The 15901-nt window shown below is 37.4% G+C and overlaps 2 protein-coding genes across 9 annotated transcripts; one reads left to right on the forward strand and one right to left on the reverse strand.

Annotated features, from left to right (window-relative positions):
• Positions 1–224: 224 nt before the first annotated feature.
• On the forward strand, positions 225–6140 carry LOC114275083 (uncharacterized). Its single transcript, XM_028217069.2, has one exon. It carries the CDS (start codon positions 5172–5174, stop codon positions 5910–5912), a length of 741 nt encoding a protein of 246 aa, XP_028072870.2. The 5' UTR covers positions 225–5171; the 3' UTR covers positions 5913–6140.
• A 937-nt stretch (positions 6141–7077) lies between these two features.
• On the reverse strand, positions 7078–15811 carry LOC114275082 (uncharacterized). Of its 8 annotated transcripts, none has more exons than XM_082911903.1 (9): positions 15027–15779; positions 13222–13324; positions 13025–13090; positions 10671–10844; positions 10430–10526; positions 7718–7854; positions 7566–7638; positions 7274–7443; positions 7078–7152 (listed from the first exon to the last, which is right to left on the reverse strand). In XM_082911903.1, exons 1-6 carry the CDS (start codon positions 15583–15585, stop codon positions 7729–7731), a joined length of 1125 nt encoding a protein of 374 aa, XP_082768029.1. In that variant the 5' UTR covers positions 15586–15779; the 3' UTR covers positions 7078–7152; positions 7274–7443; positions 7566–7638; positions 7718–7728. The 8 variants fall into 8 exon arrangements, with proteins under 8 accessions (XP_082768029.1, XP_082768031.1, XP_082768034.1 ...); XM_082911905.1 differs by having other exon boundaries at positions 7542–7638; XM_082911908.1 differs by having other exon boundaries at positions 7723–7854; positions 15027–15776.
• Between the last annotated feature and the right edge of the window lie 90 nt (positions 15812–15901).

The raw sequence follows: 15901 nt of genomic DNA on the forward strand, positions 1-15901 counted from the left end.
TAGTACCACTAATAGATCTTGAGGAGAAATGGCCAAGTGCACCTCCATATTGGCCATCCACTAATTCTGGTACCTTTTCAGTGTATTGCTTTGGGGAGTGAAGGGTAGGTATTCAAAATCAATTAAGTCTTGGATAAACTTGGAAGTTGCCTCTTCTAATCTGGATTTTGGAACTTTTAGTTCTCTGCTTGCAAGGTTTGAGTTGGACTGACTGCAGAGAGGGATAAGGATCCCCTGAGAGAGTCCAAATTGACTAGCAAATTGGGCAGGGCAAGGCAATAAGGCTCAGAGATACACTTATAAGCTCTAGAGTTCATAATGCCAATGAATAACTCCCTCGGGATTAAAATAGAAGCTCACATATTTTTGTGCTAAGGCCTAGAGCAGGACTTATGGCTCAAAAAGGTCCTCAACCAGGCTGGGCCAATATTGGCTTCGAAGGGACAGAAGAAGGTGTGAGAAGAAGGGAAGTTGAGAGTTGGTGAAAAAAAGAAAAGTAGAAGGCAAAGTTGGAAGGATAAAGAGAGACATTGGCTAGCTTCATGCCATAAATGGTAGGGTTTGGTATTAAAAACTTTAGACACTTAGAACGCAAATCAGTGAAGTATGCAAAAAGCCAGAGTTGGAGTATCCAAAATGGGCCTCCTTGATTGGCATCTATGGGTTTTTCATAAAAGAGGGAACAAGCTCTGTAGACATAGCCCAAAACATAAGGAGCTAAGGTCACATTTTTATGCAAAACAAAGGCTTTGGCAAGAGGGGCAAATTCAAGCATAATCCTCCGAGAAGAAGTACAGAAGAGGAATTTGCAAAGCCAATACAATAAAAAAGAAAAGAATTTCCTATCAGTCACAGGGCATTCCCTTTTGTTATCAGCCTTGACAAAGTCACTATAGGATGAATTTAGAGGGGGAAGAGAAAAAAGGATGTTAAGGTCAGGGTAGTCTGGATCAATGGGAGTACCAATAGGGGATAACCCTAACAGATGGAAACTGTCAAGGACAGTAAGGGCCATCATACCACATCTAAATTGGAAGAAATTGAAAGCAGAATTCCAAAAACAAAGAGTAGCAGGTATTAAAAATAGGTCCTCCGAAATAGTGAACCTGGATAGTTAAAGGGAGTCAAAGAGGCAAAGTTCTTGGAGATCTAGTGTCCTAGCAGGGACGACCCGATCATACCATTCTTCCCATTCTGGTCTTACTGTGGGCCAACAGCGATGGGGTCAGTTCACTCTTTAGCTTCCCCAATCAAGACCGCCTTCATAAAGGAGGCAGTGGTCCTCCAAACGTGGATACAGAGCTGGAAACTGAGTAGAGACCTCTTTAAAAATAGGCCCAAGCACATATTCCTATTGCTCATGACGAGCGGAAATGAAAATGCGCCCATCGATAGCATTTTTCTCGCCAGCTTTGTATTTCTTACACTCTTCAACAATGATCCTCTTTAAAGCAACGAATGGGCTCACGCGCTTCACAACTGGTATCTTCAAGGAGGAAGAAGTCATTGATAGAAGTTTTCAGAGGACGAAGTTGAGAAAAAAGGTAAAGAAGATGAGAGGTTAATAGAAATGAAGTGTTTGTGTGTTGGGCGAGCAAGTGAATTAAAAACACGAAAGGAAAGGGTTTTTAAACCTTTCTGTTCGAAAGATGCCCAATCAATTTAAATGAGGAAAATTCATAAGAAGTACTGAAGGTAGGGATATGAAAAGTTTCTCTCAAGAGTGATCGTTTGAGAGGGAAACGTATCTCAAACACTCAGATTGGCTTCGAAATCAAATATTTGGCTTCGAAGCCAAGGTTTGGCTCCAAAGCCAGATGACAAACATCCAGCTAGGGCTTCGAAAGCAGGTAGTTGACGTCGAAGTACGTTTCATACCTAAGAGTACAAGAATGCTCAGGTTTTTCTTTGCTTCAGGAGTATTAAAGACTTCCTTTTAAGTTTCTTGTTGAAAATAAAATCCTTCGAAGTAAACTTTGAAATACTCTGCAGTTAGAATTTGTTTGTTTTAGACTTCGAAGTTGTAAAAAGCCAATATTTGGTTAAGTAGTGAAAAAGCCCAAAGGGACTCACTCTTTAAGAATAAAACAGTGCAATCCTTAAAGGAAGTTTCCATACTTCGAAACACGTAGACTACTTTTTCAAAGCAAAGATAGTTAATTCAAAGCTGTTGATTGTGTTAATCATATGATTGTAATGAGAAGACCTAAGGCAAAGATTGTCAATTATATTCCATATGTTGGAGACATTCAAATTAGGCTTCTAGTATTCCATTAGAAATGTTCAAATCAGGCTTCGAAGGACAAAATTGGTAAATTTGAAGCTATTTGTTTGATTTGAGCAAATAGAATGGTTACAAGTATGCAATTTGAATATAAAATCAGACCATGCTGAATAAAGAAAGGAAAACTTAGCTTTATTAATATGAAAATAATTACATTAGAAAGCCTTCTTAGCTACAAATTCAATTTCATAAAAATAAGGAATAGAAAGAATAATAAGGTCATGAAATTTTCTTCAACAGTGGTCAATGAATTTATGTTCCTTTTTTATTCTGTCCTCTATCCTATCCAAGCTGGGTTGCTGTAGCTGATATGTTCTTATTTAATGGAAAAGTTGTTTAACTTTCATTTTGAACTCCATTTCCTTCAATCCTTGTTCCATCTCATCCATATCTAGATCATCCCAGTATGTAGAATCTTTATTCTTGAAGTCATTATATTCGTCGATAAGATTCTCTACTTCATACTGGGTGTGAATTCGATGGGCCGAGATTTTGTCCAAAGATTGAGTGGTAGCCAAAGAAGTTTGGTATCAATGGAGAAACAGTGGGAGTTGATCCAAAAACATCTGAAGTTCTGCTTGAGCAATGGGATTGAGGGCATGACCCCGAGTCATAATGTCACAAGCCTATCGAAAGTTCTTAAGAGGAATATCACCTCCAAGAACATTGAAGGGCAAGTGAGAAAAGGCTGTAAGCAAAAGTTGAGCTTGGTATCGCTCAAATATAGTGGGAAGATCTGGAGGTTGGTAGGAAGGAAGAAATTGATTCTCAAAGAGAATAAGTCTCAGTTCTTCCATCCAGTGAGGGTTTTGAGGAAGAGGAAGCGCAGGAGGGTCCATCCCAAAGGAAGAAGGGAACTGGGGGTTATTCACACATTCAAGCCAGTCAAAAGAGCAAAATTTTGCCTTCTTGGCTAAGAATGACGGGTTGTATCCTTGTACTTCCTCTGGACGAGGAGTTGCTTGCACTATCTTCGTAAGCATGAAAGATGTGTACCACGCTATAAATAAGTTGTATTCTAAACTGCGTCGGCGATCGATAGATACATAGGGGTAAACCATTGAGCTTCGAGCAAAAGGAGAGAAAGATAAAGGATCAGCGAATTCGATGAATCGATGGTTAATTCGCTCTCTTAGCTTAGATTTATCAGGTTCTGACTAGTTTCCCCAGCCATTAGACCTAGAGGAAGAAGGAGCAGCCGTGTCCCATGCAGAGGTTGGTGGGTAGAGGAAGAAGCAGTTGTGTCCCATGCAGAAGATGATGGGGCAGATGAAGATTTTCCAAGATCCATTTTTGCAAATGCTTGATCTAAGGGTTCGTAATTGGCAAACTTCGGGTCTAGAGGTTGGTATGTTGCAAAAGCTTCCATAACTTGCATAAATGGAGGCATATAGGTGTAATCAATAAATGCATTGGAATTCTTTCGAGGCCTATAATCATTTTCCATAGACCCCTCATATGCTCAATCAATGTAAGAAAAGGCTTGCTTGGCCATGAGGATTGTATCAGTCTTTTCGAATGCTCAGATACTGGGAAATGTTCAAGGCATAGAAGAGAATTTAATGCAGTACAAACAATACAATGATGGACGTCGGTTGCATTTCTAAGAAGATGCAAAGCCCATGCACGTCCTAGGACGTGGGTAAAGTGTCTTCATCTACTAATATCACCAAGTAATGGGTATATTAGTGCGGGGGGTAATGTTGGCTGTATAAATTGTAAAAGTCAATTACAATTCAACACGCGGCATGAAGGGGGCAATTTAGGAAGTTAATACAAGTTGTCAATCAAAGTCAGACACGTGTCAGCCCGTATTGATAATAATAGATCTGCGTGGCACTAGAAAAATCAAGGGATATAAGGTGATGTGGCCTGACGGTTACTCACAAAGTTCAAATTCAAAATCAGAAGGGATGCCTAACTGCAATGTGGTGTAGTGAGACTGATTGTGAGAGAGCATGTTCAGCAATCATGGGAGGACATTTTGATGGTTGGAAGCCCACTTCGATGGTTATCATTGAGAAGTATAAATAGTAGAGAAGGCCCCAGAATGAAGGATCCAGACTCAGATTAAAAAACCAGTTTTATTTACTTTGTTTCCCTTCTAGTTTTTACAGTTCTTTACATTTCTGTACTTTAAAGTCCTACACTATACTTCATTTATAGGAGTAGTTTCAAATAGCTTATTGCTGTAAACTTCCACGAGGTTGGGTAAGGTCATTATAAGTTTTTCATTTTACTTAATGAAATTTTAAAATTATTTTTCACTTAATTATTATTTACTAAATTCTCCTAAATAAACCACCAGTAAAAGTTCTCTTCATTGAGGTTGAAAGAACTAAAACACAATCGTCTGATAATTAGTTGGCAATTAATCTTCTGTAAGAACTGATTGATCTTTACTGACACGCTTAAAATTACAATATTAACCTTTAAAAGTCAAAAAAGTCAACATTGTGTATACTAATAAAAAGCTAAGAATCAAGAATGAGGGTGCTTAGTGTGTAAACTAATGAATGAAAGTTAACAATGAAGGGTTTGAAAAAATGAGGATGGAGTGTGGATGTTTAGCAAACTGAATATGGAAGAATGAAGTGTGTCACCATGGATTGCCATGCTTCAACGTGTAGTCTGAGATGAGATGTGAATATGTATTGAGAACTTGTGTTAATTTAAATTGTGTGTGATGTCTATAATAGTAATTTTATTTAGAGATAAAATTATAATAAAAATAAGTATTGTTAAGTGCGTGTACATAGGAATGGGTGTGTGCAAATTGAAGCTCCCAAACGGAGATGATGTGCAGGGTTGCGATGGGGTTTGAAAACTGAAGAAGTCTGGTGGGTAACAACTCAAGCTCTGAAGGAAGGCAGGCAGGCAACAAAGAATGAACAGAAAATCGAAAGCAGAAAAAGAAGAAGGAAGGAGGAAGGGGTGCGATGGTGGTGGTGCTGGTGATGAGGTAGATTTGCTGCTGAGAGCGGCGGAGGACGAGTTGCTTCTCAACCTCAGCGTCAACTCTCACATGTCTCGTGGTCTCTCCTCCTCGTCTTCTCCATCTTCCTACATCGACCTCGATCTCGACCGTCGCTTCCAAGCCCTTCGATCTTCTCGATCACAGCCACCGTCCAAGAAGCAACCCCAACCACCACCACCAGAAACAAAAGCCGATCACGATGATAATCAGAAGAAGAGGGTTGTCTTCGATAGCAGCAGCAGCAGCAACTACAGCGAAGATGATCTGTTGGCTCGATTCGCTGCTCTCAAGACCTCTCTTCTTCTTCCGTCTTCTTCTTCTTCTTCTTCTTCCGATCCTCAGCAGCGTCCCAACAAGTCCAACGGTGGTGATGAGCAATCTAATAATCGATCAACAATTGCAATTGCGAGTGATGATGGAGTAGATGAGGATGATGAAGTGCAGAAGCTGATCCAATGGGCCATTGACGCCGCTCGACTCGATCCTTCTCCTCCCACCGATTCCGATGATGACCCCACCAACAACAATATTGATGATGATGATGATGATGATGATGATGATGATAGCGACGACGACAGTGACATTGACGATCATCAAAAGAAGAAGAAGAAGAAGAAGAAGAAGAAGAAGAAGGGGCAAAAGATCAAGTAGAAAACACGTTTGTTTGTGCAGAAATGTTTCAATTTGAAGGATTCCTTGTTAAAACTGGTTTAATTATATTTTGAATATCTCTGTACCAAAAATGGATATGATTGAGAGTCTCAAATTGAGTTCTGATTGAATAACCTACCTTACCTGCTATTGTTCTGTATACAATGAGTGAATTGTTATATGAAACCTAGCTCTAATAAAGTCCCTTCAAATTGCTTGTTTGTCCCATGAACACCCGAACCACCAGTAATTCTATTTTCACGCAGCAATTCTTCTTGTTAACATGCTTAATGACTACATTGCCAATACACCCATTTACAAAAAAAAAAAAAAAAAAAAATTCTTATCACACAACTCTTTCTTCCAATAATATTATAATCTTTAATTTGAAATTTTTTTCTTCCATCCACCACCCCTCATTTGTCGTTGTTGCTCCCGCTCTCAAACTTCTATTGCCACCATCACTGTCACTCTAGGCTCATCATTCCCTTCCATTCGTGGATGGTTCATGGCAGGAGACTTGTAAGAATGAGTGGTTCGTGGCGGAAGGTTGTCCCAAGCCAAAAAAGAAAAATTGTGACAGGAAAGATGGCAGATGAGAGAAATGACACTGGCGATGAATGATCATTGTGATATTTTAAAATTAGAATTTGAGTAAAACAAGAAAAGATTATTATGGTATTTTTATTTTAAAATAAAATTATAGAAAAAAAATTTCACTAAGTGTGTGAATTGAAAAAAATTGATGTGTAAAAATAAAATTACCCAACAAACACCCAAGATGAACATTTCAATACAAGACTAATAGATGCATGCTGGATTTTTTCAGGTAGAAAGCACAGAATTTTCCCATTTTTGTAGAAATATTTGCTGAGAAGAAACGTGTTACCATTTATTAACCAATCTCCACCTACTTTTACCAATCACTCTCATTTTTTCTGTTAGAATCTTGAATTTTTCATTATATTATCTGAAAGAGAGAGGGTGTGCACACGCCAATCCCGTGCTAACCAAAAAAAATTTGTTGTTCACTATAAAATAACTGAAGCCGTTGATTAGGGTTTAAAATTTCAAAAACCGAAAAAGTTAATGAAAAGCTGAAGCACTACATAAGTCGTGAATAAAAAACCCAGCCGTTTCTAACAGAATTTTAGAATTAGAAAACTGTGGCACAACGGATAATCTAGCGCATTTTATATAAAACATAATAGCACAGATAATGGATCTCTGTAGTTTCACCCTGTCAAAGTAAGCCAAATTAAGATACAGAGCAACAACCATTTAGTCTGTACAAAATCTGCGTGTTCAAATAAAAGAATGGAAAAAACAAAAACAAAAACAAAAACAAAAAAAACAATTACCAGTCTATCAAAACTTCCACGGTACTGGACACAGGGACGACTCCTACCATATAGTTATTATAACCGTAATTTTAGAGACAGTTTTCGAAACTCGAATATGAATTGTTTTAAAAGTTTGGGCAAAGAAAAAAGTGCAAACTGAAATCTCAAGTATTGCCACGTTTCGCAATCTGCAAAATGTGTAGAGCATATAATGAGAACTGGATGGTAGCAATCATCAGATATAACCATGAAATGTGAGATGTAAAACAACAGAGATTTAACTCACCAGAGTTCGGCCTTGATAACATACCTAATAATTTTACATACCATACAAGTGTTTTGGAAATATTTTCATTTATTGTGCTTCCTAGTATCCTGCAAATCTGGAAACAAAACCCTCAAACATCATTAAATGGACAGAAAAGCATACGTATGTCTTTGCATGTGTTTGTGTAAACTCACCTAACTTGAAACTAACGGAACTCATCATGGTACTCATAGTCGCTTTCGTCGTCTTCATTGAATATAGCACTATAAAATACATATGGACTATCAATCATCTCTCTCAAGGTTAGACGACCATCTTTATCTGCATCCGCCTGTAGAAATGTAAAATGAATTTTGAATTAGTCCGGTAAGGCACACATTCATTTCCTACCAATATAAAGAATGTCTTTAGAACAGATTTGATAACATTATGTTGGTATAATGAAAAAGCAGCAATGAGTCCATGCCAATCCAGAACTGCAGCTAAATGAAATGTCATTGAAATTATATGATCTCCTTAATCCCATGTGGCTGAACAGTGACAGCATCCAACATTGACAAGAGATGGAAAAATAAACAAATGTTGGAAAAGTAGCATGCCATTGAGGGCATTTCTTTATTCCTAGATGGCACAAATGGTATGAAGAAGTGCAACAGGTTGCATTGAGCGTTCCTATTTACACATTTTTAAATAAGGTTTTTCAGTTTTCTTGAGTAAAGCATACTAGTGTATGATATAAGCACGTTTTGTCATTTTTTTAACTTTAATTTCTTTTATTAGTTAGGTTTTCTAATTGGTCAGGATCACATAAATAAAACGAGCATGCTATTTCCCATAACAAGTGTAACTGTATAAAGATAAGTAATACAATGTTTTAAAGCCTTTTCTACGCTCATCCTGCCCCTTCCCAATAGTCTTGAACAACTACATCAAATAAAGCTCAAGCCTCCTAGGGAACGAAATGGATAAATCCACTGGAGAGCTGATGTGTATGCCCTTGGGCCTAGGTTGATTTTAACATAAAGCAACCAAAAGAATAAGAATAACAGGGGAAGATCAGGTTATGATAGTGATATCTACCATGAAAACATCTTCAATGCAGACTTGTTTAGGAGATAGTTGATCTGGAAAGGATTTCCAAACAAAGGATACCATAAATATCCTTGGCTCCTAAAACTTAGCAAAAGGCAAATAAAATTAAACCAGCACCACAGCTTCCTGATAAAAAGAATCACACAGCTTCATTCAATGTAAAAACTGGATTCCTAAAGGTTGCAAGCAGATCCAGCCTCAAAATAGCAAGTTCCCAACATATTTCTTTGTATCTGCTCTTTAATTAGGATCTTATGGATTACAATGATACCTTGGAGGGGCTGACACCCATCAGACCGGCAGATGGCTTAATCACTATTTACTATCACACTAGAAGTTGAGAAACATCTGTTTCTACGAAACAAATCTCCACCCGTCACTGTCAAAAATATTCTATAATTTGACATCACATCTGAAGAAGCAAATATAGATTAAATCTGATTAGACAAGCAAGCGAAACAGGGAAAAGAGGCACATTCAGACAGGCTCCAAACTGATAATCGTTCAAGATTCTTAGTTAGAAACTTTCTGTGAGTGATCTTTTGCTTGCTCATAAGATTTCAGAATATCAGAGTTTAAGTCTCCTTAACCTCTACATCCCTTATCTTCTCTTGTTTCTTGCAGAACATCAAGTGTGGTTACAGAAATGGGCAATAAGGCAATCAAATAGCAAAGAACTACTCTTCCACCCAAGATCCTAGAGCAAGCAATATGCAAGAATAATCTAGCTATTCTAGGAAAGACCATATGGCATATGCCATTTCCCAATCTATATTAACCTCAACCATAAAAAATAGGCCAGCTGTACGTGAAGAGTAAAGTTACGAAAAAGATTCATCCAATCAGCTGCCTTCTTACACTAAATATACCTGTTCGGAGTAGGCCACCATGAGGAGGCGAGGTAATTCTCTAGCCAAGATCTCGTTGAAACACTCAACTAAGGGAAGAAAGCAACCTCAGCCCTCAGGTAACACCCAAGTTTTCAAACTTACAAACAAAAGATAATAATCACCCATGACATCTATCTGCCAAGGGGTAGGATTTTACTGAAAAAGCTAGATTTTCATCATCAGCCAAATACCATTTGTACATTGCCATTAGCAGCAAGTTGACAATCTATACGGAATCCACTAAAATAAATACATAAGATCTCAATCTGAGGCGAAACAACAGGCCTGATTAAAAGCACCTAAAGGTAGCATTTTTGTACTCACGTGACGTATTTAAAGATTCATAAGTAACTCGTAATTGAAAATTTTTACCAGCCATCAAATAATTGCATAAAAAATGCAATATAAGATTCTGTCAAACTAAAAATTCCTCATTCCCTTCTTTTTGGGTGTGAAGCAGTGTCAAACCAAAATACCCAACAAGCAATTAGCTCTCCCTGAAAAGGAGGTGATCCAACCACCACCTTCGTCACGTTTTGTAAATCAACCAAACGAAACCAAAAAATGCAACATATTCTGTTCCTAGATTTGTGATAATCACTGAAGTTGGACAACCATGATATCAGTGGATCACCTTGATTTTGAGAGAGCTTTAAGGTACACGAATTAAGTAAAACTAACATTGATAATTTTACAGCGGATCAGGCAGAACAAGACCATGAAATAGCCCCATCAAAAGCAGTCAAGATTTATTCATTCATCATAAGTGATTAAAAGTATGGTTCATGTTATCCACACCAACCAGCATACTAGATCCATGTTTACGAGAACCATTTTGCAACTCCAAATGGCAAAAGCATACACACAAGTTAATTTTGTTAATTATCAATACAAAACTAATGCCTTCTTCAGTAGAAGGAATACCTGTGAGATGATGTAATCTGCCTGTTGCTTTGCGTAGTAACGTTCTGATGGATGAAGCTTACCAATGACTGGTAGCAGCTCAACATCTGACAAGTATCTACAAGGCAAGACGGAAGTTCAAGTAATTTAAATCAAGCAAAACCTAAAAATATCCAATGGAAAATAAATTAAAGAGAAACAGTCAAGAATCACAGAAGCAAGTTTTCATATTTGTAAAAGAAAAAGATATCCTGATAATTACCCATCACCATCTTTGTCAAGCTCAGCAAACAACTTTCGAGCTGGGGCCTCCGTTGAATCATCAGACTCATGCGAAGGATTGTGACTCTCTTCATCATAGTTTCTTACAAAGTCAAACAGCCCATGAAAAAATTCCTTGAAACTAACTTTCCCATCTTTGTCAGAATCTCTTTCCCTGAAGAAAAGAAAGCAAATGGATCAGCCAGCAAAGTCCAACTTACATCTCAAGTATGAAGTGCACTAATTTACGATAAGAATAGGTGGAACTAGCAATTAACTAGCTAAAGGCCATATAGGAAGTCAATAAACGAACTATGTATAATAATCTCCTAAATTTTTATCCCAAGTCAAATAATGTTGAATCTAATCAGTTTGCTCCCTCAAAATAATGTAAACATGCAAGAGAGAAGATTGTGAGTCAACTAAATCATTCCTGCCTTTTGATACCTAGATGTTCTAAATTAAGAGAATCCTAGTTGGCCTCAAAAAATGCAAGAGGTCTTTAAATCACTCCCTCTGTTCAAACTAGCATTGAAGAATTCTTTTTACTTATTATTTATTTTTTCTTCAAAATGAATTTGCTCATGCTCAGCAAAAATTTACCAAGTAAAACACAAATGAAAGCACTCCATAAATCTAATTAGGAAAGAAAAGTACCATGGAAGGTCAAATCATCCTTGGAAGCAGAACACTTCTGTGATGATGAGATGCCTTGTGGTTTTATTTAACTAACTCAATGCAAAGGTGATTCAGGCATTGTTTTAGATAAACAAAACAAAACATTGGAAAGGTGATTAATATGTTTTCCTCTTTTACTACATAGAAGCAAAATACTTCACATAATTAGATAGGTGATGAGACAAATTATAGAAAAATTAAAAAAAGAAGAACTCTAGGCATTGGACCTAAATTCCATAGGTATCACACACACATATAAAATTGCATCAAACGATCCATAGAACAACTTCAAAAAATTCTGTAAAACACTTTCTCCATTAAATTAGAGCATTTTATTGCTTCATATAGACTTTGTACACTTCCTACACCAACTAGGACTAGGATTCCTAAATAGGAAACTAGACATTTGACTTCTAAACCTATATAAGACCCAATAAGACCCATAAATAAAAGCCCAATTACGTAACTTGACCCATATGACTACTCAAGGATGACCCCTATAGCTATAAAACTGAATAAATTATATAAAAAACTAACTAGATTAATACCTAAGCGTAACTAATCACAATATAAGACTCTATTAAGTCTAAAAACTTTATGATACATGTTTCCAATTGATTCTAATTTCTAAGTGAATTTGGTTTGAAACCAAGCAATTTCCAACCATTGTTGCCTCTATTAACTTTTCCTTCTCTTAATTTTTTTACGGTTTGTTTTGCATCATTCTTCCTCAATTGGACAAAACTTGCCCTTGAGTTTTAAAGTGTTTTAGTATGAAAATAAGCATTGAAGTTGCAACCCATGGCTTAGTATTAGTTAGCAGTTGAAACTAGAGTTTGAGGCTGATTTAATTGTTTTTTCTAAGGTTGGACGGGTGGTATAATACAGGAATTCTAGGGTTTCAAAAGGTGCAACAAAAAGGGTAGGACTTGGAGAATGGAAACACAAGGTCTTAAGGGGCTGTTTTTTTTTTTTTTTTTTTTTTTTTGGAGGGGGGGGGGGGTTATTCTGGGTATTGTGAACAGTAACCTGCGAAGCATGAATACAGGTACAAATGCTAGTATAAGTACGCTAATATGAAAAAACATATAAAAAAATAAGATACAGGTATGTCCATATTGTAATTTGTAGTAGTGCATGATATATAAAATTTAGAAAATTAAATGCAAAAAATAGTTAAAAACAAGGTACAAACTAGAGTTTAATGTCAAAATTAGTAAAAAATCAAATCTAAAACCGAGAGTTCAAAGGCAAAAACAAGATCCATTAAGTTAGTTTAATGTCATTACATCAGCTAATCTGCAAACCAATGTTTCATTCTAAAAGAAAGCTAAGTATAAAAGAAAGTCATATGAAGCTAATAATTTTCACTTCATTCAACTTCATCTCTGAATACAACTTGAAAATTTGTAGAGATAACCTTCACTTGTTTTATTTAAAACTTGACACAATATATATTTATTCTAGTACCTTATATTTTTTTTTAAAATTGCATTTATACTTTGCCATACCCATATAAGTACCTGGTGTGTAACCAAGATGTACCCAAAGGAAAGAAAAATGGAATGCAATTATCAAATGTATATTAGATCTAGGAGGATCAAAACAACAAAAATGTATAGAAGAGAGTTGTACGAAATCTTAAGAATATAGATTGATGACACCACACCACAGTACCTTATCTCCTCCTGGCACAACCATTGAAGTAGCTTTGGGTTCTTACTGTCAGCCGGATGCTGAAAGCTGGAGTCCATCAACAAAATAAATTAGAGAAAGAACCAACTTCAACTTGAAAAAAGCGAAAGAAAAACAAAAAACCAGAAAAGAAAGGGGAAAAAAAACTACTTCGGCTAATTGAATAAGTTCAAGCTTACTCATTGAACTCTGTTATATTCAGGAGACCATCACCATCTGCATCTGATGCATTGAAATGTTCCTCTTTCCACCAACCCATTTCATACCCAAATGAAGTATTATCTAGCAGCCAATATCAGATACCAATACAAGGTCAGACTACAAAAGGTATGGCATGGAACAAAATTACAGTCGTATAAGTTATTATGGCATCTAACCAAGAACTTCAATGTTGAATTATTTATATCCCAGCACCTATTGCAGTAGGCTTACATCAAGCACCCACTTTTACCCCATCTTTTTTGCAGTGGATATGAATGAACTAATTGGGCATACTTTGGAACTAGGAATAGGTCCTTTGGTACATGTTATTTGCTAATGACATATTTTTAGTCGAGGGGACCAAATTCAGGTGCACACACCAACAACTAAATTAGCACAATTGAAATATATTTCATATAAAAGAAGATTTAAATTCCAATCAAACAAGGCCAAAATCTATAGAATGCATTCATTAAATTCATTAGTACGTTGTCCACTTGATATGGTAAGGGTAACGGTGTGGAATATAAGTGCAACACCCATACCCAAGAATGCCACTGTATTGTAGTCAAAAGATAAAAAAAAAGAGCATAGGGATTTGTCTCTCTAGATTGAGAGCTTCTCTCTAGAGCTTCTTCATGGTTGTCATGAAGAATGTGGTTGTTGTTCATGTATATCATCTACCATAGAGAACACTTATTTTGCCCCTTCCCCTACTCTTCAATTGGTCAATATTTGGCCTCCTCTCCCTTGTTTGTGCCTATTTTCTCTTCTCATGCCCCCCCCCCCCCCCCCCCCCCCCCCTTTTTTTTTTGATAAATATCTCATGGCCTGCCCTTTCTCTTACTTTAAGATTTGTTTTAGATGTGGTGGGTGAGGTTCTAGCTGGTGTCCTCTATTTTCTTGTGTTGAGCTTCATTGTGAGAACTAAGGTATCAGTTTGGGTGCTTCCAGATTCTACTTAACATTGTTGAGTCATTAATCTTCCTATCCCTTCCCAGATTCTTGTTTGGATATACAGATGGTACGGTACATTTTGTTTGGATGGGTAAATATTTTTTTGATTTGCTTGTTTGAATTTCTCCTTAATCTACTATTATTTGTAATGAAACATGAAGTTTTGAGCTTCTATAAGCTTCTATTTGATGGCTTGGTTTCTTACTGGGAGACTATATCAGTGTCCTTGCACCTCCACTTCTCTTTACCGAATATTCTTTGGGGAGTTGTTTTGGGTCTGGGTTCTTCCCTTATGCATTAAGGTTTTATCTTTTTGGATTTGGTTGATTTTGATCTTCTCTTGTTTGGACCTTTATGACTGGAGTGAGGAGGGCTTATAGGTCCTAGTCTTGGGCTTGTCATCTTGCTTCTTCAGTGGTGCCTGGGTTTTGGATATTTTGTGACAACCTTGAGCTATATGAGGGCTCTTCTATCAAGAGCAATATGATTGGATCTAGTAGCAGGGAGGTCTTAACCTTTTATGGTTTTGGTTGGTTTAAGCAGCCAACGAATGGAATTTGATTGACGAATGAAAACACTAGCTCCTAAAGCTATGGTGGAATTTTGCTTGTGTTATGGTTGTAGTCGGTCTCTGTGGGGAGAGGGTGGTGGGTACGTATATAACCTAGTTGATTGCTTGTGCTAAAAGAAACAAATAACATTATAGTCAAATCATCATCACATAACATATTTAATCAATCAATCAATCAATCTTTCTTGAACAAGTACATCAACAACAGAGAACAAAATTCAGTAACAAAATCAGAAGATGAGAAAAAAAGCAAACCTGCATTGCGAACCCAACTGGGGGGCTCGTACTCGGAGAAGGAAACAAAGCCGTCACGATTCTTGTCATGAAGCTCCATCTCCCTCTGGGTCCGGTGCATGACTTCCCTCTCCGAATTCTTCAAAATCCAGTCCGTGAGCTCGCTCTCAGTGGCATACCCATCAGCCGGGTCGACATCGATTTTGGGGAAAAGCAAGACCAAGCGACCAGTGACATTGAACTTGTCCTCATCGTTCAAGTAATCCTCGGCGTTCATGAAGTCCTCCCACTCGGGCTGAGATTCGGCGGCAGGGGCTTCTTCCAACTCCTTGTGGGCTTGCTCAAAGTACATCTTCTTCTCCCATTGCTTGTCCTCTCTCTTGCGCTCGATGTCGGCGACTAAGGGGTCGAATGGGACGGGCTCGTGGTGGTGGTGACTGGAGTGCTTGTCGGGGGAGAAGTTGGAACGGAGCTTGAGGCGGCGGTAGCGGTGGTGGGAGGGTTTCTTGGGAGAATGGGAGACGAGGAGGAGGAGGAGCACAGCCACTGCGATGTAGATGAGTACAGAGGCCTTGCCCATCTCATCGAATCTAGAGGGAGAGAGAGAGAGAGAGAGAGAGAGAGAGAACGAAAGAGAACGAAAGAGAGAGATCTGTTGAAATTGTTTGGTTGAATTAAGTGGGTTGGGGGGGTTTGACGATTTGGACTGAATGCTTAAAAAAGGTGAGATTGGATTGGAGGATGGTTGGAGTTCTAGATCTGCTGGACTCTTTTCCCAGTGATAGTATTCTATTATGAGAGAGCATTTTCAATACATTAATTAATTTTGAGTCTTAATAGATAAATTTATTATTTAATAGATTTTTTTTTATAATTAATGATATTTATTTTTGATT

This window comes from Camellia sinensis, unplaced genomic scaffold, assembly GCF_055761805.1.
Source record: "Camellia sinensis isolate YWXY unplaced genomic scaffold, ASM5576180v1 Unanchor14, whole genome shotgun sequence".
NCBI lineage: Eukaryota > Viridiplantae > Streptophyta > Magnoliopsida > Ericales > Theaceae > Camellia > Camellia sinensis.